Genomic DNA, 23118 nt, shown 5'->3' on the forward strand with positions numbered 1-23118 from the left:
AACCACGAAACGGCAACCAATGGGTGCGAAGAGGGCCACAACCACAAGGGCGGGACTTATGTTACAACTCCTACATGGTGAGCATTTACATGGAGACAATGAATTAATTAATATACAACTTTTAGTAGGTAAAGAAACACTTTCGAATAGCAAAAGAAATTGTAATCATCCAATGGTAAATATTAACAAGGCACAAAATAGGCAGAACTGAAATGTTTAAGATTAACCAATCTGTTTGGCAGCATACACTGATTATACAAATACGGCTGGCTGTAAAATACTGACTCTGTACATGCATGTACAGAGGGGAAATGTACTTGCATGTACTTTTGAGGGGAAAACGGGCAAAAATATGTTTTTGTTTATAATTATAATGAATTTAAATACACAGGAAAACACTGAAATGTACGGTGAGTCCTGTTGAGTCTGTACTGTGCAGTATGTGTGCATTGAGGTGTAACAACACACACACACACACACACACACACACACACACACACACACACACACACACACACACACACACACACACACACACACACACACACACACACACACACACACACACACACACAGGGTGACAAAAAGGTGATTGCGATTCTGTCCATGCCTTAGTTTAGGGTTGTATTATTGGACAGAGGGATGCAGACAGACAGAGGCTGCTGGCAGGTGGAATGATGTGCTGCTGTTGCCGAGCCAGCCAGGTAAACAGGCAGGCTGCACAGTAACCATCTCATCACCATTCACCTGCTCCTCTGACTCAACACGCTCTCTGCTCTGCAACCGTCTGTGTGTGGGTCTGTGTGTGTGTGTGTGTGTGTCTGTGTGTGCGCGTGCGCGCGATATTCCACTTATCCAAATTGCTCCCCATCCCTCCTACAAAAAAAAAAAGACAAGCCATGCCTCTGTACAATGCGTAGGCCGTGCAGTGGGTTGTCATGACAACAGGCCTCCCCGCTGCCAGCCCCTACCTGGGATTGGCTCCGTGCCTCGTCTGATTGGTGCTCGGTGAGCCCCTCCGGGCCCCCATCGGCCCCGCCCGGCGCTCTCAAACGACACTTTGATGGAGTTTTATTGCCGCTCCTTCCGCCTCTAAATCGCTCCTGCTGTCATCTTTATTTTGATTTATGTATTCCCTGATCTATTTATGCATGTGAACGAGGGATGGGAGGGGAGGGGAGGGGAGGAGGGGGAGGGGAGCAGGGGGAGGAGGAGGAGGGGGGGTTGAGACAGAGGAAGACGGCGACAGCTACAATGCTCACTACTAGACTCTGGGGAATGCCTGCAGTACATTTGCCTTTTTAACCCATTTTGACCTGAGATCAGATTCTAAAAATGTCTTCTACATCCTGACAGTTTTCTAAAAAAAGCTATGTTTCTATGTCAGTGGTTCATCGATTTTTCAAAAATAGCAGGCGTACAAGCTCGTAGCGCGCCACTCGGTGGCGCGCTACAAGCTTGTAGATCTGCTATTTTTCAATAGATAAAGCATAACATAATGCTTAAAACACCAACAGGCGTTCCCGCCCATGATGGGTTAAAGGCGTTGGTGACAGACAAGCGCAGCAGAAGCAGCGGGAAGCTACAAAGCCTGGTGTCTGTGGCGACCGAGCTCCCCCTGTACCCCCATACGCCCCTCATGCATGTTCTGAACGCACCGACGGGGGAGAGAGAGAAAAAAAAGGGTATTCTTTCAACTGCGACCCTGCTTTCTGAAGAGGGTTAAACGGCGTTGCATCGCCGCTGAGGGAATTACACACAAAAACAAAGGCAGAAAGGGAGAAAAAAAGAAGAAAAGGACTGCGCGGGTTGTTTCACTCTGTTACAAACACACGACAGATAACCCATTTTGACCCGAGATCAGATTCTAAAAATGTCTTTTACATCCTGACAGTTTTCTGAAAAAGCTATGTTTCTATGTCAGTCGTTCAATTCTTCAAAAATAGCAGACCTACATGCTCGTAGCGCGCCACTTGGTGGCGCGCTACGAGCTTATAGATCTGCTATTTTTCAATAGCTAAAGTATAACATAATGCTAACACCAAAAGGGGTTCCCGACCAGAATGGGATAAAGCGTGTGCCAGGGCTTTCATCTGCTTTCACCTGTCTACATTGAGCCTATGTAGCTGGCAGAGGGAAGTCTCTGGAAGGGTTCATAGAGGACAGGTGGAACAAGAGAAGAGAGACGTCGTCCTCAGGCAGGAATGGAAAAGCCACACTTCAAAAAGATGCCAGACTCACAAAGCCTTGGCTGGCTGAGGAGGCGCTGCGGGGAACCTACAGTTCTTCTCCCGGGCCTTCCCTCAATGTGTGTGTGCCGTCAAAGTGGATGGCAGGGAGGTCACTTAAGCCATTTTGGGGCGGGAACCCCTTTTGGTGTTTTAAAGCATTATGTTATACTTTAGCTATTGAAAAATAGCAGACCTACAAGTTCATAGCGCGGCACCGAGTGCAGCGCTATGAACTTGTAGGTCTGCTATTTTTTTTGAAAAATCGTGAAAATGTGCCTCAAATCTTTGAATATATATTATTACAGTGAACATTTTAACTCAAATCTTTGCTTCTGGTGGGGTCCCCTGGAACAACATATTTTCAGATGGGGGTCGGCGGAGGCATATTACATATAATTTTTGGGGTCCTTGACATGAAATATTGAGAACCACTGATACAGAAACATAAGGTTTTTCAGAAAACCGTCAGGATTTTGAAGACATTTTTTTAAATGTCGATGTCAGGCCTAAATGGGTTAAGCCATGTTCAGATAATACGGATACGGTTAGATTCTCAGGAATGGCGTAGGCAGTAGGAGAGGCGTTCTCATATATATGCCCCATTTACCTGTACATTTTGTGGCATGATGCGTTCTCATTCTTGGCGGAATAGTCGAGTACAGTACTTGCAATACTCGCGTGAGATTAGTAGGGCCGAGTAGCTGATGGAGGCTCACCTGTTGGTTCACCAATGAAGGAAGAGTGTGTGTGTGTGTGTGTGTGTGTGTGTGTGTGTGTGTGTGTGTGTGTGTGTGTGTGTGTGTGAGTGATAAATTAGACAGCTGCAGCGGATTAGTAGCCTAATCAAGACAGAGAGATACAGAGAGGTGTGCGTTTGAACACAGGTGCGAGGCATCAGTAATCAGCAGAGACAGAAGCGTTAGTGCTCCTGTATGCCACAATTGAAGGCAGTCTCGCCCAGGTATTTTCTTTTCTTTGGAAAAAAACATTTACAATACAAGCCCACGACGCACTAAAATGGTAAATGGTGCATTTATATAGCGCCTTTATCCAAGGCGCTTTGCATAGATTGTGCATTACATTCACCCATTCACACACACATTCATACACCGATGGCTGCGGAAACCATGCAAGGCACCAACCAGCACATCAGGAGCAATTAGGGGTTCAGTGTCTTGCTCAAGGACACTTCGACACCAACTCTGGGGGAGCCCGGGTTCGAACTGGCGACCTTGCGGTTACCATCCAGCTACTCTACCCCTGAGCCACCGCCGCCCTGACTAAGTCAATGCGCAAGACAAGCCATTTGGTGAATAGAACTCAATATAGCATCCATCCCTCTGCAGGCTGGCTGGCAGACCTGCTGTAACTTAATCCGTTGAAATAAAAAAAAAAAGAGAAGAAGGAATGCCGAGAAAACACTAAACAGCTATGAAAGTGTCCATTTACAGGACAATTATTATTATCACAGGGGTTAACAGAGGTGGGCTCTAAAGTAATGATGAAACATCTAAAAACTTAAACCAGACTGTCTTTTATCACCTCACGTGAATTCACTTATCCCCAGACAGATTCAGATGTAGATCTTAGTTGGAAAACTGCCATAATAATATATAATGCCATATTATATCGTAGCATATCAGTGTGCATCTGTTCATGATGTACCCAGTTATTACTTGCGCAAGTACTGTTTTCGGCTGCACCAAATGGTGCATTTATATAGCGCCTTTATCCAAGGCGATTTACATAGATTACATTCACCCATTCTCATAGAAACCATTCCACTGTACATATATGTCAACTTGGAAGTGTCACAGAGTTTCCGGCTCTGGCGGCAGTATTTAAGCGGTCAAAGAGATCAATAACTGTGGGTAAACATGATTGATTTAGGCAAAGATCAATACAATATCTTTACTCCAAGCCCGAGGACAATGTGGAGACAAAGCAAGGCAACAGTGAGACAAAGACTGGCACATAAGCCAAAAGTTAAATTTACGGCCTGGGCCGTGGCTCAGCGGTCCAGGCACCTTGGCTGGTAATCCAGTCTGGCAGTGTGCCGCGGGTTCGACTCCCGATCCCGACGGCCTTTACTGCATGTCTTCCCCCCCCATCTCTCTCCCCCATTTTCTGTCAGCCTACTGTCTGTCCCTCCATAAATAAAGGCGAAAGCCACAAAAAAAAGATAAAAAAAAAAAAAGAAAGAGTTAAATTTACATTCAGGATTTCACAGTGTGTTTGTTATTTCTGCCTACCAAGGCAGACCAACAGTACAATATACATTATATTCCTGAGCGAGAGAGAGGGCTGCTGACTGTAGAGAGTAGGCATGGCGTGCCACACAGAGACAGAGGGCTGCTGACTGTAGAGAATAGGCATGGCGTGCCACACAGAGACAGAGGGCTTCTGACTGTAGAGAGTAGGCATGGCGTGCCACACACAGACAGAGGGCTGCTGACTGTAGAGAGTAGGCATGGCGTGCCACACAGAGACAGAGGGCTGCTGACTGTAGAGAGTAGGCATGGCGTGCCACACAGAGACAGAGGGCTGCTGACTGTAGAGAGTAGGCATGGCGTGCCACACAGACAGAGGGCTGCTGACTGTAGAGAGTAGGCATGGCGTGCCACACAGAGACATAAAAAGGTATCAGGTTAATGTTCACAGATCTAAAAGTTTACACGCTCATGTGTAGCTACTTAGTGGCCAAAAATGTTGTACGGCGGGCGGCTGTGGCTCAGGAGGTAGAGCAGGTCGTCCAATGATCCATGGGTCGGCGGTTCGAATCCCGGCTCCTCCTGTCCACATGTCGAAGTGTCCTTGGGCAAGACACTGAACCCTACATTGCCTCCAATGAGTCGGTCGGTGTGAGCTTGCCACCATTGGTGTGTGAATGTGGGAAGTGAGGACGCTGGCGTCGACTGTTCGCCGCTTCACCTCCCAATGTATGAATAAATGAACCATTGTAAGCGCTTTGAGTAGGCACGTAGTGCATAGAAAAGCACCATAAAAATGCAATTAATTATTATTATTACTACTGCAGTACTGGACAGCTCCCAATGAATGTGTGTACAATATGAATTAGAGTGCTGATGAAAAAGAACATGCACACGCAGCAACAAAACAGTGCGTTTGTGCGTGCCGTATATATATATATATAATATATATATATATTACAGTAAGATTGAAAAACCAGTCAGATTTTAAAAAGGAGTGCTCGTCTTCTTCTAGTTCACCTCCTGTGCTCCCCTGCACAGAAGGGACCTCAAAGGGACCGACCTGGGTCCAGCCTCCCCGGCCGGAAAAACTGGTGCTCCCTGTTCCGGTTTTTCCTCGATCTTACTTAACTGCTTTCTCGATTTTACTGTAACGTACGCGCGCGCGTGTGTGTGTGTGTGTGTGTGTGTGTGTGTGTGTGTGTATATTCCCATTCGCTTTGCAGTTTAGTATTACAGGTAGGGGGAGGTGGGGGGGGGGGGGGGGATGTTCAATAAAGAAAAACAAAATGGTACGTGTACAGCCTGAAGATATGTTGCTCTCTATAAAGAGCAGCACTTGTTTTAACTGCTTCTTGTGTGTGTGTGCGTGAATGCGTGTGTGAATGCGTGTGTGCGTGCGTGCGTGTGTGTACCTGTGGTACTGTGCTTGGAGGAACTGGAACTCATCCTTGATCCTGTCACATGAGTCAGAGGTGGTGAATTTCAGCTGCTGTGATGAAGCCTGTCGGGGAGACAGAAGTGAAAAGGGAACGTCAGACAAAAGAGCAGAGAGAGGGGTGTGGGGTGGGAGACGCATAGAGCAGAGGTTGTTCATTTTAACCCATTTTGGACTGGGAAAAAAAGGCTTCTAAATTCTAAAGAAATTCTGAAAAACCCATGTTTTTATGTCAGTGGTGCTCAACCTTTTTCATGTCAAGGACCCCCAGAATTATCTCTACTGGGCCACGGACCCCCATCTCAAAATATGTAGTTCCAGGGACTCCCCCAGAAGCCAATATTTTAGTTAAAAATGTTCGCTCTGAAATATATATATATATATATATATATATATATATATATATATATATATATATATATATATATATTCAAAGATTTGCGCCACATTTCCACGACTTTTCAAAAATAGCAGACCTACAAGTTCATAGCGCGCCACCGAGTGGTGCGCTATGAACTTGTAGATCTGCTATTTTTCAACAGCTAAAGCATAACAATGCTTAAAACACCAAAAGAGGTTCCCGCCCAAAATGGGTTAAGGACTCCCCCATAACTCTGAGACTAGTGTTCAAATGGAACCAAATGCATCCATTTGTACACTCTCAAGAGTTACAGACCTGTAATGGTCCATTTGGAACCACCTCAAGGACACCCAAGGGTCCCTGTACCCTACTTTGAGATCCACTGGCATAGAGGATAAATAAAACAAAAGCCATGAAATCAAACCGTTTCAGGTATGTGCAGTCTAAAGTCTAAATCATACCGTTTCAGGTATGTGGAGTCTAAAGTCTAAATCAAAGCGTTTCAGGTATGTGCAGTCTAAATCAAACCGTTTCAGGTATGTGGAGTCTAAAGTCTAAATCAAACCGTTTCAGGTATGTGCAGTCTAAAGTCTAAATCAAACCGTGTCAGGTATGTGCAGTCTAAAGTCTAAATCAAAGCGTTTCAGGTATGTGCAGTCTAAAGTCTAAATCAAAGCGTTTCAGGTATGTGCAGTCTAAAGTCTAAATCAAAGCGTTTCAGGTATGTGCAGTCTAAAGTCTAAATCAAAGCGTTTCAGGTATGTGCAGTCTAAAGTCTAAATCAAAGCGTTTCAGGTATGTGCAGTCTAAAGTCTAAATCAAAGCGTTTCAGGTATGTGCAGTCTAAAGTCTAAATCAAACCGTTTCAGGTATGTGCAGTCTAAAGTCTAAATCAAACCGTTTCAGGTATGTGCAGTCTAAAGTCTAAATCAAACCGTTTCAGGTATGTGCAGTCTAAAGTCTAAATCAAACCGTTTCAGGTATGTGCAGTCTAAAGTCTAAATCAAAGCGTTTCAGGTATGTGGAGTCTAAAGTCTAAATCAAACCGTTTCAGGTATGTGCAGTCTAAATCAAACAGTTTCAGGTATGTGCAGTCTAAAGTCTAAATCAAACCGTTTCAGGTATGTGCAGTCTAAAGTCTAAATCAAACCGTTTCAGGTATGTGCAGTCTAAAGTCTAAATCAAAGCGTTTCAGGTATGTGCAGTCTAAAGGGTTTCAGGTATGTGCAGCCTAAAGTCTAAAGGGTTTCAGGTATGTGCAGCCTAAAGTCTAAAGGGTTTCAGGTATGTGCAGCCTAAAGTCTAAAGGGTTTCAGGTATGTGCAGCCTAAAGTCTAAAGGGTTTCAGGTATGTGCAGCCTAAAGTCTAAAGGGTTTCAGGTATGTGCAGCCTAAAGTCTAAAGGGTTTCAGGTATGTGCAGCCTAAAGTCTAAAGGGTTTCAGGTATGTGCAGTCTAAAGTCTAAATCAAACGGTTTCAGGTATGAGCAGTCTAAAGTCTAAATCAAAGCGTTTCAGGTATGAGCAGTCTAAAGTCTAAATCAAACCGTTTCAGGTATGTGCAGTCTAAAGTCTAAATCAAACCGTTTCAGGTATGTGCAGTCTAAAGTCTAAATCAAACCGTTTCAGGTATGAGCAGTCTAAAGTCTAAATCAAAGCGTTTCAGGTATGTGCAGTCTAAAGTCTAAATCAAACAGTTTCAGGTATGTGGAGTCTAAAGTGTTTCAGGTATGTGCAGTCTAAAGTCTAAAGGGTTTCAGGTATGTGGAGTCTAAAGTCTAAAGGGTTTCAGGTATGTGCAGTCTAAAGTCTAAAGGGTTTCAGGTATGTGCAGTCTAAAGTCTAAATCAAACAGTTTCAGGTATGTGGAGTCTAAAGTCTAAATCAAAGCGTTTCAGGTATGTGCAGTCTAAATCAAACCGTTTCAGGTATGTGCAGTCTAAAGTCTAAATCAAACCGTTTCAGGTATGTGCAGTCTAAAGTCTAAATCAAACCGTTTCAGGTATGTGCAGTCTAAAGTCTAAATCAAACCGTTTCAGGTATGTGCAGTCTAAAGTCTAAATCAAAGCGTTTCAGGTATGTGGAGTCTAAAGTCTAAATCAAAGCGTTTCAGGTATGTGCAGTCTAAATCAAACCGTTTCAGGTATGTGCAGTCTAAAGTCTAAATCAAACCGTTTCAGGTATGTGCAGTCTTAAGTCTAAATCAAACCGTTTCAAGTATGTGCAGTCTAAAGTCTAAATCAAACCGTTTCAGGTATGTGCAGTCTAAAGTCTAAAGGGCCGAGCAAGATACTAAAATATTAACCACTTGAACTCGAGCATCCATAATTGCATTGTATGTAGTCATAGCACATATGTATAGCACAGTATAGTATATATGTGACCAGATTTGACTTTTCACCAGAGGAAAAAACTTTAAATTTTTTCCCAAAATGAGTTAATAGCACAGGCAGACTCTTCACATACTAGAGCATGTCTGAAATAAGTGTCAGAGCTGAAATCGACATGTACATATGAAATAAATGCCCAAACATGTAGCTAGGTGTAATGTTAGACTACAGAAGTGAACCTTTCAAGCCTGTTTTCTCAACTCGCTGTTTACTGCAAGACATTACTATATAAGCCATATCTCCAAAACTGGTGGGTCAAACTGAACAACCAATGTCAATTTGAAGCTATGAAACGAAAAAACGAAAATTCAAAATAATCCAATGGCAGTCCCAAAGTCAAATTTAGTCACATATGTATAGTTTCATTATATAGATATTCCACTGTTATGTTCTTAGTTTACGCATGTTTCATGATAAATGCTTTTTATATATGTGATGTATTCCCATGCTTTTTTGTTCTTGCTTAATGTAAATCGCTCTGGATTAAGAGCGTCTGCTAAATGCCTAAATTGTAATTGTAAATTGTAATCCATATTCTGGGGCTAACATTTGGTGAAAGTATTTACAGAGCACAGAGCAGAGTGGGGGATTAGGAGGACAGCAGAATTACTTCAATGGCTCAAATAAATCGCCCGGTCATTCATATTTAATCCCAACATAAAAAACAAAAACAAAGTGTGTCCCGTATACGTTCATTATGGAACACGTCTTTTAATAATTTTTATCCCACAATTTTGTAACCCATTTTTCACCCCTGTGTCAATTATCGAATGTGATCCTGGGCTCTACACACCCTCCGCCAACCTGGGGAGAGCAACGGACTTGAACTCATGCTTCCTTCATGCATGAGTGTCCAAGTTGCTCCTTTACACCTGACAGGGGGGAGTTTCCCTGGTTGGACGTAGCGCGTGGAAGGAACACGTTATTCCAACCAGTTCCTTTCCCCTCCATCAGGCGCCCCGGCTGGCCAGGGGGAGGTAGTTTAGAGACCAGGATTACTGCATGTTTTTGTCAGGGTACCTACCCTAGGGGACACGGGGGGGAACATGCAAACTCCACACAGAAAGGCCCTTTCGCCAACCCCGCCTCGGGTATGGGCACTGATGACGCGGAGGAGAGGACACGCCGCCAGCGCCCACAGCGTCCCCAGCGGGACTCGAACCCAGGACCTTCTACACGTCTTTTAGTTTCCGTATCCGTATTTTACGGCACGGGTGGTAACCTAGCCTGGGCTACTTGGCTGTAGAAATGTTTGTGTGGTGCACACTCACGTAAACGCGCACTTGACGTGTATTAAAGTATGGCCAATTTTGGCCAGAATAATAAAATGTTGTCGGTCACGTTGGCCGGCCAGGAAAATCCTCACGGAAACCCTGATTTGTACATCCCTAAAAGCTAAATGAGCAGGAGGCTACTTTGTGTTCCAAGTGCAGAGGTACCGACCCTTCCATTCCTTCCTATCGGCCGCTTGTAAAGTTTGTGGTCTGGAACACCGTTTCACAAACAGTGTGTCAGGTCCCATTTGTGGATCGCGGACACATTTTTATGGGTCCCTTGTTTTTTGCTTCCTACATTTTATTTTTATATAATCTTTTTTATATAACTTTATTTATAGGATTTTCACAAACAACCCCACATATACCGCACCCTCCCCGGTTCCCTCACAAAAGAAAAAACAATAATAAAACCATAAACCATGATAATAATAAACACGTAATAAAGGATATAAATAAAAATAAATGAATAAAATAAGAAATAATAATAAAATACAATAACATACAATAAAAACTGCCTTTTACTAGATTAAGGGGCTACACAGTGAACCAACCAGACTCTAACCAGACAGTAGTACAATTGATAAAGGAAAATTGACAAAGCAAAAATGAAAAACTTTGAAAGAGTTAAGAGTGTACATTGTTTCTAGAAATCAAGGGAAACAGAAAAATGACATGTAGGAAAACACTTATAACAGCTAGGATACAGCATCAAAAGATAGTGAAAGGGTGAATTCAATGAAAGGGGACCAAGCCTTTACAAATTTCTGGTGAGATTTGTACCCGTTGTATCCGAGCTTCTCCAACGATATAAAGGATAGAACATCCTTGACCCAACTTGTGAATGTTGGTGGTTTATCAGATTTCCAATCGTGGAGAATAAGTCTCCTCGCTATGAGTGAAGAAAAAGCTATGAAATTGGCTTGGGGAGAGGTAATTGGTGCATCGTCGTTGGGAACTCCAAATATAGCAGTTATCGGGTTGGGCGCAATTGGTATATGGTTGAGAAGGCATCAAAAATACTATTCCAAAACGGGTTCAAGGAAGTGCATCCCCAAAACATATGTCCAACAGAGGCTGGCTCCAGATGACATCTTATACAAGTAGAGTCAATGTCAGGATACATTTTAGCTCCGTTGAGCCTCCATTATAACAGGATTTTCAAAGCGCTGTATCTCAAAAGGTTCGAGAGCTGTCCATGGTGGGCCGCCGCGCACCCGACGATCATTTGTGAGTTTGTACCGCATTGATGAGCAAATGTAACTGGTTGTAATGATAGCTAAGGGGTCTGAGCTAATGCGAGTAGTGATGTGCTCGTAACCAAAAGGCCCCCACCTTCCTGAATAACCCGGAAAGGAAATAAGGATCGCAGCATTAGAGCGGACGGGTGGCAGTCCTTACGTGTGCTTATGCTGCCCCCTGCTGGCAGCTATAAAGTTAATAAAAAAAAATGTAATCCCAAAAAAGCTAAATCTTTCATATATTGGGTCCCGGGGAGACGGGTGCAGTACTTAGTTTAGACAGTATTTTGTTTAGACTAGTCATTGGTTAGTCCAGTCATTAGTCCTACCACTACAACCCATCTCAAACCCTCACCCTAAACCTAACCTCCCACGGGGCAGCACACCTAAACCTAACCTTAACCCATGTCTAACCAATGACTAGTCTAAACTAAGTATGCACGCCGGGGAGACATCACATTTCTCTTTTGGATCACGCCGCGGGCCAAAAGGTTTAGGAACCACTGGTCTAGAAACATGGGGGCTTAATGCCACTCACTCTCAGCGGATGGCCTGGTTGTGTGCTGGGAGCCCGCCACGCAGCGAGCATCAAACCCAAATAGGGACCAAATCTCATTATTTCTCAGCAGGCTGCATAATGGGTCAGGTGGGAAATCGACATTTCCCCCCCACTACTACTACTGAGCGCCGAGCGGGCATAAAAAAGCCTCAGAAATCTGATTGCAGCACTTATGGGAAGGCAGCCGCGCCACCGTTAGAAATGACCTGCCGCTTTGTACTCCGCTCCCCACGGCACACCGCAAGGGGTTAGTTTCTAACTATGAATAGGGCTGTTTGGCATTCCAAACTTGGGGAAACACGTTGAACTACTGGATTTCTTCAGGTTGAATAAATAGGTATGGTCTATGTGGTGTAGTTGTGTCCAAGTATATGCACTGCAAACATAGCCTATTTGACCAACGGCGGAACGTTGGTTGGACAGGACAAGAAACGAGAATAACTTCACTTTCACTGGTTCAAGTTGGCTGGTAGATTCCAAGAACGGAGGGCCATTTTGATGCTTTTAACATGAGACAGGAAACCGACTCTAAGAGACAGGTCAATGTATTTGACAGAACAAGCAAATTGGAAAATGGAACCAGAGCAGACAGACGAACCAATAATCAGTAGGCATGTTAACGATTCTCTCAACTCACAAATACGATTCGAGACGCCCGCCACCCCCCCCCCACCCACCCACCCACCCACACCCACCCACCCCCACCCCCACACACACACACCCCCACACACACACACACACACACACACACACACACACCCTCTGCACTTTGCATCACGATTCAAATTGTGACTTGATCGCAATTTAAATTGTCACCAGTTTGAATCAATTTGAATCGATTTACGATATATCGTTACATGCCTAATTAGTACAATTTACTATCATGTTCCCAGTTCCTACTAAAACTTAAAAGACAGGGGCCTGTAGTGGGTGCAGCAAGTTGAACTCTTAAGGCTTTCAGATGTTCTGAGTGAGAAGTGCCGACTGCTGACATTGTCATGCTGCCACCATATACATAAAACCTCAATCGGCTCAAAGCGGGACTCGGTAGACGCAAAAGGCTCAGCCTGTAAAGCGGCGTAACCTTTTCCATTATCTCTCCAGTCAGCCAGACAGACAGCCGTGGCTCAGACACTGCATATATCAGCTAGGCCAACATGGGGCCTGCTGTGCCACGTAAATCCTGTGCAAAGTAAACACAAGGCAGTCAACTAACACAGGCTGCTACACAACTCTCCCTGCACTAACTTGCTCCCTGCCGACCGTCCCGTGGCATGGATTCTTTCTGCATTTGCTTGTTCAGAAGAGTCAACGTGTACGTGGGTGTGTGTGTGTGTGTGTGCGCGCTTTGCGCTAGAGGCGGAGTCATAACCCTAGATCTGATTTCCTCCCCGTGTAGTGCAGCAGCATGCAAAAGTTCTAAATACCAAAGGTTCTCTCAGTCAACAGCCTCAGGTACAACATTCCACTCTATGGAGGAAGAGAGAGAGTGACAGACATATAGAGATGGACGGACGGACAGACGGACGGACAGACAGACAGACAGACAGACAGACAGACAGACAGACAGACAGACAGACAGACAGACAGACAGACAGACAGACAGACAGACAGACAGACAGACAGACAGACAGACACTAAAGAGACAAAACAAAATCTAAAGAGAAAACGATACAAAGCAATGACTGAATGAATGGCAAAATTGCAAATGAAAGAGACGGCAAGAAAAAAGAAGCAGGCAAGACAGAAATAGAGCCCTGCCTTGGAGTAATAACAGAAACAAGATTCTACAACCTGGATCATAGAGACCTAAGGGCTAGGTAATGCCTTTCATCCACACAGCTCTTAGAATAAGGACAAGGTTGCTGGCTGGAAAAGCATTTTCATCTACAGTACCAGACACACATTTACTCATTTATTTACTTATAGATGAATAAAACTTTAGCACTTTTATGTTTTGAACAGAACATAACACCAACACAATGGCTGAACGACTGCCAAAATTGGCTGATTATCCCATTTTGGGCGGGAACCCCTTTTGGTGTGTGTGTGGTGTAGCATTATGTTATACTTTAGCTATTGAAAAATAGCAGATCTACAAGCTCATAGCGCGCGCTAACAACTGACATAGAAACATAGCTTTTTCAGAAAACTGTCAGGATGTAGAAGACATTTTTAGAATCTGATCTCAGATCAAAATGGGTTATACCAGTAGACAAATAATACATAAATAAAACACACAAAAAAGGACCAGAGCCAAGATAGTGACTTTTGGCTGACAGCTGGTATTCATTTTCTTTGCCTTGCTGGAGGTAAGTTGGCAGAATAGTACTAGTCAGGGGCAGGGCCCCCTGCGTCAAATGGAAATAGACAAAGCACAATTGCAACTCAGTTCTCTCTGGACATTGACTCAAAGCAGACAATCCCTGACCAAGGTAACTCAGGTTATATTTTCACTCTCCACCTAGGGCTGTCACAATTACACATTTAGCTTGACGATTAATTGCCACAAAAATTGTGATTAACGATTTAATTAGCTTATTTAACTGTTGCTGGTCAAGCTTTCGCCACATGAATGTTGTGAATGTGAATGTTATTTATTTTACATGGCTGTGTTGTTGAACATTTACACGGCTTAACGTCGGGAAAGTTGCACGACTGACCCACCCAGGTGATGGCAATAATACTAATGACCGTAGTCTTACCGTGCAACCAGAGTAATGTAGTAAGAGAGTGGTGACACGCTTTGATCTCGCCGCAAAGCGGGTGCCTATGGGCGATAGTTCCAAACATTGCTCCTATGGCTGGAACTATTCCATTGAGATAGAATGAGCACTTCCGCATTCCATTGTTACAATGAGAGTCAACGGAAGTGTCATTACTCTCTTTTATACTACTCTGCGTGCAACATGAAAACTCCTGTCGGGCGGTCGTTAAAAGTTGATTTCTCCCTCTGCCATTTCCTCATATTTCTAGTTTATTTAAATAATGTCATGCACATTTGCCCAGTGCATAGCCTACTGCAGGCCTTGTTGACTAGATTTAGAAGACATTTAGAAGGTTTTGCTTCTGAAAAGATCAATTATTTATATGGAGAAATACCGTCATTTAACATGCATCTCAATGGGTGAGAAGGACAGCTTGACCCGTCTCCTCGCTGCCAACGTGCCATTGGACAAGGACGGGTTGGGGAGGGACTTGTGTTTTTGGCGTTGAGCATTGGAACATACGAGACCTGTACGTGCCCGTCGGCCACCGGCCTACTTGAGAACGATGCAACTTGGGAACCTAATAATACCCGTTATCATAGCACCAGTTTTAACCGTCTGTCTGTGTCCCACATGGAGATCTCTATCTGCCTGTGTCTGAGGGAAAACTGGTTAAGTAATCAATTGGCAGGTGTGGGGTTGCCATGGCAATCAATTGGCTGAGGCAGAGGCTGGGAATTGCACAGGTGAGGGGACTTGGCCCACTGGCAGAGCCTGACCAGAGCTTTTTGTGGTGGTTCTGGACAACTGTGGGTCCGACCGACACATTACCGGGCACTGCACTCCCTGCGGGGGTGTGGAACACGTGTGTCGAATTTTAAGTCGGTGGAGCAAACTGTTTGAGTTACGTGCATTACAACCGTACACACACGCACAGAGACGTGGCACATTTATAGTAGTAGGATATGAATAAAGAAAGATTTATGTTTGGCTTTTAGGCTTCGTAAACAAAAAGTGCAATGATCAGTTACGACAAATAACTTCATACCTTTATACATTATATGAATAGTGGAAATAGCCAATCTACAAGCTCAAAACATGTTCTGACCTTGTAGATCTGTCATTTCCACTATTTTTGAAAATCCAACATGGAAATGATTATGACAATTATGACGATTGACAATGTCAATCTCAAATAATTGAATTAGACGATTATGCCATAATTGTAACAGGCCTATCTCCACCCACTACATCTACAGAGCATCAGCTCTGCAGAGTCGCACATCTCCGCCAGTCTGGGTCGTCCACTCAGGGCTGTGTGTGTAAGTCATGGTCTGCAGCCATCAGGGAAGCAAGGGGAATGGTAACATATGGTGCACTCACTGTCTCATGACTCATAAGACCATTTGCACCCTCTATACGGAGAACGATCCAAGGAATCTAGAAGAAAAACGTTTACAATCATATTACCTACAAGTTAGAGTTATAGGCTTAGAGTTATAAGCGTAATGTGACGGGGTCCGCCACAGACGATTTGAACATGACCTCACCAAACGCTCAACGTATACTATTTATTTGCACGACTGTCGCCATACTCGTACGCTGTAAAATCTGCGTTAACCCATTCTGGGCGGGAACCCCTTTTGGTGTTGCATTATGTAATGCTTTAGTTATTGAAAAATAGCAGATCTACAAGCTCATAGCGCGGCACCGAGTGCCGCGCTACGAGCTTGTAGGTCTGCTATTTTTGAAAACTCGAAGAACGACTGACATAGAAACATAGCTTTTTCAGAAAACTGTCAGGATGTAGAAGACATTTTTAGAATCTGATCTCAGGTCAAAAACTAACTTTGAGAGCGTACAAAAATCTAACCAAACATCTGTATAAGGGTTCCGTGTGGTCACATCTGCATTCTCAGTCTCACGTACAGTACAATACGTACAGCCACTGACAGTATGCGAGGGGCGTCGAGCTCCCCTCTGTATCATGCATTATACAGTGCTAATTATCTCTCTCTCAGTGACCAAAACAAGGTACTCTACAGAGGCCTGAGAGTCCACAACAGATGGATGCCCATAATGTTAATGAAATACCGGCATAATATGGTGACACATGCCATCTGCTGTGACGAGAAGGAGGGGGGGGGGGGGGGGGAAGTGCCTGTACGCCGTGTGACTCTAAATGTGTTGGTGTGAGAAGGGTGTGCGTGTGTTGACGGTGTGAGAGAGTGTGTGGATACAGGGTGTGATAAGCCTCTATATACGATGCTTGGCTGCCACAGGGAGTAAATATTCACTGCTATGAATCATACACACACAGCATAGAACAGCCCACCCACTATCTCACTCTCTCATGCCCAATTTGCATAGTGCGCGCGCACGCACGCGCACGCACGCACGCACGCACACACACGCACACACACACGCACACACCTAAATGTAGGACAATCTCTAATTTGATTCTGCCCCGGCTCCTTTGAGACGTAATTAAAGCATTCAAAAGCTTTGTGCACCACCGGGGCAATTGAGACGGTCTTCGGCAAAATAAATGGGATTCATCGTTTCAGGAAATTGCTGCCCTGCACCCTCAACCCCCAGAAAGCCCCCTCCTCCCCCTCCCCGTGATCATCTGGGTCTCATCCATGTGAAATCTACTCTGAACTTAATGTCGATCTTAAATGAGGATTACAAAGTCAATGCCATGTTTCTGCTCTGCACATCAATCTACAAAGGCAGAGATTACGGAGGGGGAGAGAGAGCTTTTGCTTCTCTCGATCCCCTTCTATAAGACACACACACACACACACACACACACACAAATGGTGAAAGCAATCAGATGATATACACACAGACACATACACAAAAGAGAGAGAGAGAGAGAGAGAGAGAGAGAGAGAGAGAGAGAGAGGAAGGAGAGAGAGAGAGAGATAGGACAGAGACAGAGACAGAGAGAGAGAGAGAGAGAGACAGAGACACAGAGACACAGAGAGAGAGAGAGAGAGGGTAACATCTGAAAACATCCTCCTTGGTATAAATCCTGCCTGAGGGGGAGACGAGGCAGTGTGCAAGGATTGTATTTCCTGGAGCAATATCTAACTGTTTACATCTCAGCTGGAGTGTGAGCGCGTATGTGTGTGTGTGTGTTGTGTGTGTGTTGTGTGCGTGCATACGTGCATGTGCAATATGTGGGGGGAGGGATGAGGACGGGCCTGGGCGTTGTAATCACTCACTAATGGCTGGATGTTATCTCACTCCTACTTTTAAATGAATGCAGCAGATCAGCAGTGACTAACGGTTGGCCTATTTCTCAAACGCCTGGCTGCCTGGCTGGCCGTCTTCTCCGTCACAACGGGACCAAGGATGCCATCTCGACCATCCATCCACCCTCTCTGACCCAAGGATGCCATCTCGACCATCCATCCACCCTCTGTGACCCTGGCTGAGTCCTAGCATGGTGGGAGTATGGAGATTGGAGATGCATACTGCAGTCGCAACCTCAGGACATAACACAATACGAACCGCTTCATAACCAGAAAGGCAGTTCAGGTTTACAATGAGTTGGCTCACTCTACCCACCCTCTTCGACCTTCATTTGAGCAGGAGGAGGCTACCGTGAAAAAAAAATAGAATGGTTTAAAATAATTTGTTTGTGACATCTGCAGTGGATATTTGAAATACTGTCATTTGTGAATTCTATGTATTAGTTGTGTATTTTTATTGTTTGTATACTGGATGCCAGTGTGCCAAAGACACATTTCCATTTCATGTTAAATCTAATGGGCAATAAAGTTTCTTTATCTCAAGGATATAAAGGAGTCTTTAGTCTTTAAAGAGATAAACACAAATACTTTGCTGCCTAAACCAACATATTCATTAGCCTCTTTAGACTGCTGGCGGTTGATGTGGGAGAGGGTTGTTTATGTAATGGCAGTGTCTTGTAGGTGAGTGAGCGCAGGTCTGATAAATACAGAGGGAAAGTATACAAGGGGTGGTTGTCAGGATGTTAGAATTTCCTGTGTTGCCTTCGGGAGGCAGGTGTCATGGGACAGACTAGACCAAGGACGCTGTTAACAGCAATGACATGCACCCCGACCGTCGCTGTGACCCACCTTTGCTTAATGCCACAAGGGATAGAGAGCTGTTGTGGACTGGTAAAACTATAACCTCCGACCCGTGACTCGGTTCACTCACTGAACCAGAAGCTGAAGGGATTAAGGCTTGGGCTAATACATAAGTAGCACCAAACAAGACAAGCAGCTCCAGCCAAATAACATAAATATCCCAGATGAGTGTGTTGGTAAAGTGTACAGGCATAGTGATCTGAGAGAGCGACAAGTCTTAACTGGCCATCGGCCAAATTCACCCCACGCCAAACCGGCTTTGGGCTGAGCAACGCCTGCTATGTTTATGTTTATGTGCGTCTGCTAAGTGTTGGCGTGTCAGGCCCTGTGCGTGTGTATCTTTGAGTGTTTGCACGGCCTTTTCCCATAAATGATATGCGTTTGTTGTGTGTGTGTGTGTGTGTGTGTGTGGGGGGGGGGGGGGGGGGGGTGTTGGTGGGGGGTGGGCGGGGGGGGCTGAGGAATAGGATTGTGTCTTCAGCTGCTCTGGACAGGGGCTTTAGATAGAGCGCGGGAGAGCTTAATCCTGTTTGGGCCAGGAATTTGATTTTGATTATTATCTCGCAACGGCCCAAGCCAGGGCTTACCCACATTTCTGCAGCGTTATCCTATCACATCCCCACACACACACACACACACACACGCGCACACACGCACACACCCCTCCACTACTAGCCTCTCCTCCTGACCACAGGCCAGCAGATTTGACCTCGTTAAGATGCTTTAAAGGGGATTATTCTACTTTTATCACTTCAGTGAAGTGCCCTCGCACACATAGGCTTGGCATGGCTTGGCATGGCCTGGCCTGCTTCCCCTTCCCCCCCTTTGCTGAACTATCTCGACCTACCCCTCCCATGCAGGGCTAGTCGAGCATGGGAAGTCAAAACACACACAAACATGACACTTAAGGCCCACGCTGCCCTCTACACGCACGCTCGTGCACACACACACACATACACACACACACACACATGACACACACACACACACGCCAACAAGAAAGAACCTACACAAACACAGCTGACATGAGGTGGGGGGCGGGCTAGGCATGTTAACGCAAACGTACACACAGGCAGAGACTGCAAACCCGGGGGGAAATGGGCAATTTGTCAGGAGTGGGGAAAGCAAAGAGGGCGACAGGGCTGTGGACTTGGAGACCATGGCTGAGATTAAAGCCAGTCTGGCAGAAGGGGAGGCTGTGAGATTACACCAAGCACAGTTGTGTCCATGATTGATGCCTGGTTGTAAAAAAGCCAAGGTTATTACTTACAGGGGTCCAGGAGGGGAGGGAGCGAGGGAGGGGAAAATTACTCCCAAGGTTCAGAAACAAATAAGTGGACAATGAAAGTGGAGTCTCCCTCCCCAAACCCTGTGACTTTGTACAGTAGAGGTGCTATTCTTTGAAGATTTTTTGAATCGTTTAGTGGTTAAATCTGTAACGACACATTTGATTAAGCAGTTGAATGAGCACAGATTACAGGGTTTCCCTAGGAAAATTATGCCAAATATCTCAACAGTGATACGATAGGGGTGGGCAATATGGTGATAAATATTGTCAAGATGATACAATGTCGCCACGATATGCCTTTTCAGAGATATCGTATTGTGATACAGTGAAGGCACATTCTATGATTTGCAGTTATATACCTTAATTTATACTTTGTTCGCCCAAAAAGTATTTTGGTCTAAATGGTCTGTTACTCATTTTTCTTTTAGTTACCTTGTATATGGTTGTACTGTTAAGTAACTTATGATACGATATGATACAATATGAGTTCACACTTAACACTGTGGTAAGGACACATCTTCTCAATTAAAACCGGGATATGCCTTAAGTTGGACATGTATACACGTCTTTGATATAAAATGGGATCGCTGTAAAGGGCCTTGCAAACGGGGAGCGTGCGACAACGTAAGCATATTTACATGAGCGTGGTCCCGTTAATTTGTTGCGCGCGTGCTCATTACGTGCACACGCCCGCGCTTGCGTTGTTGCGCCACTCTTCAACAGACCAGGAGGAGACCTGTGTTGATCCAGGCAACAACGCCTGCGTTCCTCGCTTCACGTTTGCAAGGCCCTTAATACATTTTTGACAGCTCAGCGCTCCCAGACATGTTTTGCGCATGCGCGCAGCCATTCACTTCCCTGTTTACGGGCCGACAAAACTTTGCTATGAATATACGGTGCTTTCCATGGTTTTGATAAGAATGCTGATGTTCCATCCTAATTTCTCGGGCCGACAAAACTTTGCTCTGAATATACGGCGCTTTCCATGGTTTTGATAAGAATGCTGATGTTCCATCCTAATTTCTGACTTAACCAAGCATCTCGTTTGGAATATTAACGTTTCTAAAGAGAGAGAGATCAGACCATGGCCAGCAGGGCAGGTGTTGACGACTTACATTTTTTTCTACACGACACACACAGGGAAGAGGGGTTGGTTGCGTGAGCTGAACTTGAAGAGTTGACGACTTCAAACTTTTTCTACACGACACACACAGGGAAGAGGGGTTGGTTGCGTGAGCTGAACTTGAAACAAGCTATTAAAAACACAAGTGTTAAGTGACCTTTGCGATTGGCTGGCTTTAGCTGCACATACAGGGCGAGAAGGGAAATTTAAATCATCACCACATCCTTTTTCGAGGATCATGGATTTCACAATGCCACGCCAGACTTCCCGGTCCTTCATTGCCATCCCCAGATCCTGCTTACCCACTGAGCAATGTTCGGCTTTTAGACGTCTAAATGACTAAAAATGACTAAAAACTGGGGTGAAAATAGTCTAAAAATGTAAGTTTTTTTAGCAGTCTAGGCTTAGATTAGACGTTGAAACAACGTCGTTTCAACGTCTATAGACTGTCTACATTTAGACCTTGATTAGGCTAATCAAGGTCTAAATGTAGACCGTCTATATATAGACGTTGAAACAACGTTTTTTAGCCGAGTTTCTTAGCCATTTAGACTACAAAAATGCTTAGTGGGTACTGATGCATGTGTCCCTACTCCCTAGTGATGATCAGCTGCTTTGAGGCAGGATTCCAAAGATATAACCTCATGATCAGCTCTGTTGCAGTGGCCGGCAAACTGTGTTCTTCTGGATCGGACTAGAAACACGGGGGAAGTAAGCCTTGCCGAGCCATGAGGCCTATAGGGCAGGAGCCTATGTCCCGTTTCTGTAGTGTGAGGCAGCTTGATGTACAAGTACACCCCCTGGACATGACGTTAGTATGTCGCAGGGACTTACCCCCAATCCAACCCTTGAGTGCCAAGCAGGGAGGCACTGGGTAGAGTTCTCATCGGGCCTGAAAATCAAGGCCCGGCCCTACCCTACCCTAACTGGGTCGGCCCGAGGCCCGGCCCGACCCTAACAATTACCATAATGTCAGGCCCGAAAACCCGAAAAAGCCTGAGTGAAAAAAAGAGGAAAAAAGAAAAAAAAAAATGCCACTATATGGCCGCGGCGCTGTGGATTATTGAGACGACCGTGTCAGAGAACGCACTAATAGTCTAGTCGCCGAAATAAAGGATTTATGTAACTCACGTTAATTGGCTGATAATGTTCCATTTCCAACATTCTAATGGTTTCCAGCAATTTCCAGGGGTGAGTAAACATCTTCTGAATCAAAGTAGCAGCGATCCTCTGAAGTGACGCAGTTAATTATGTCCAATAGGCTACTGTCCGTTAACAAAGTGCAACTTTTTCATCATTCACCGTTGTGCAACAGTCCCGAACAAAGCTATACAATATTATGACAATTGTCAACTTGGCTATAATCTACTAGGTTACTGTATAGTTTACATTAATCATTGCCTCTCAAACCTACATACCACGCGTAATGTGCGTTGCCTAACCAAAAGAACAGACATACAAACCATCAACATGCCGCTCGATGTCGTGTCGAGTCTGACGACAGCTTGCAGATCTTTTATTTTGGGCAGTGGGCACACAACGAGGCGCGCTGCGCTACGATGGGGAAATTAAATAGCTGTACAGCACGCTGCGATACGACTTGTAAACCAAATAGCTGTAGCCTACAGTGTGACTGTAACATTGCTTGGTCATCATGTAACTATATTACGTGTATGCAGGCGCTTTCATAGTTATATGGAGCATTTACCGTGGTGACGTTGATTAGGTAGCCTAATTTAGGCAAGTTAACTTAAGTTATATAGTTGATGCTGAGCAGTAAGCAGCTCATTTGGTTGGCAAACCAGAGGCCAGCCAGCGGTAGCAAGTTCAACAACCACCGTTCTATTGTCACTTTGGTGCGCTGCTGCTGATCATCGCCTCCTCCTCCTTCAGTCACATATAGTATAAACTGTAAAAGTGAATCGCCAACATTCACCAGCTCAGCCCTCTTCATATTAAATAAATACATTACACAAACAATCGTTATTTTTGTTATAATAAAATTATTTAAAAATATATATATATAATTATCGTGCATTTTGGGCCCTACCCTACCCGAAAATGTCGGGCCGGGTCGGGCCGGGGCCGGGTTCGGGCAGAGATTGAGAACTCTAGCACTGGGTCAGTCTTTTGTATGACCTGGCTGGGGATTGAACCCCAACCTCCCAGTCTCA

General features: G+C 44.8%; 1 protein-coding gene across 2 annotated transcripts in view; it reads right to left on the bottom strand.

Annotated features, from left to right (window-relative positions):
- tle5 (TLE family member 5, transcriptional modulator) overlaps positions 1-23118 on the bottom strand; it is an 87417-nt gene that overhangs the window by 47201 nt on the left and 17098 nt on the right. For both annotated transcript variants that reach the window (XM_079506928.1, XM_079506929.1), the window contains exon 2: positions 5857-5945. In XM_079506928.1, coding sequence (XP_079363054.1) covers positions 5857-5945 — 89 coding nt within the window. The remainder of the gene's footprint in view (positions 1-5856; positions 5946-23118) is intronic.

The sequence above is a fragment of the Electrona antarctica genome (genome assembly GCF_951216825.1).
Source record: "Electrona antarctica genome assembly, chromosome: 7".
Classification (NCBI taxonomy): domain Eukaryota; kingdom Metazoa; phylum Chordata; class Actinopteri; order Myctophiformes; family Myctophidae; genus Electrona; species Electrona antarctica.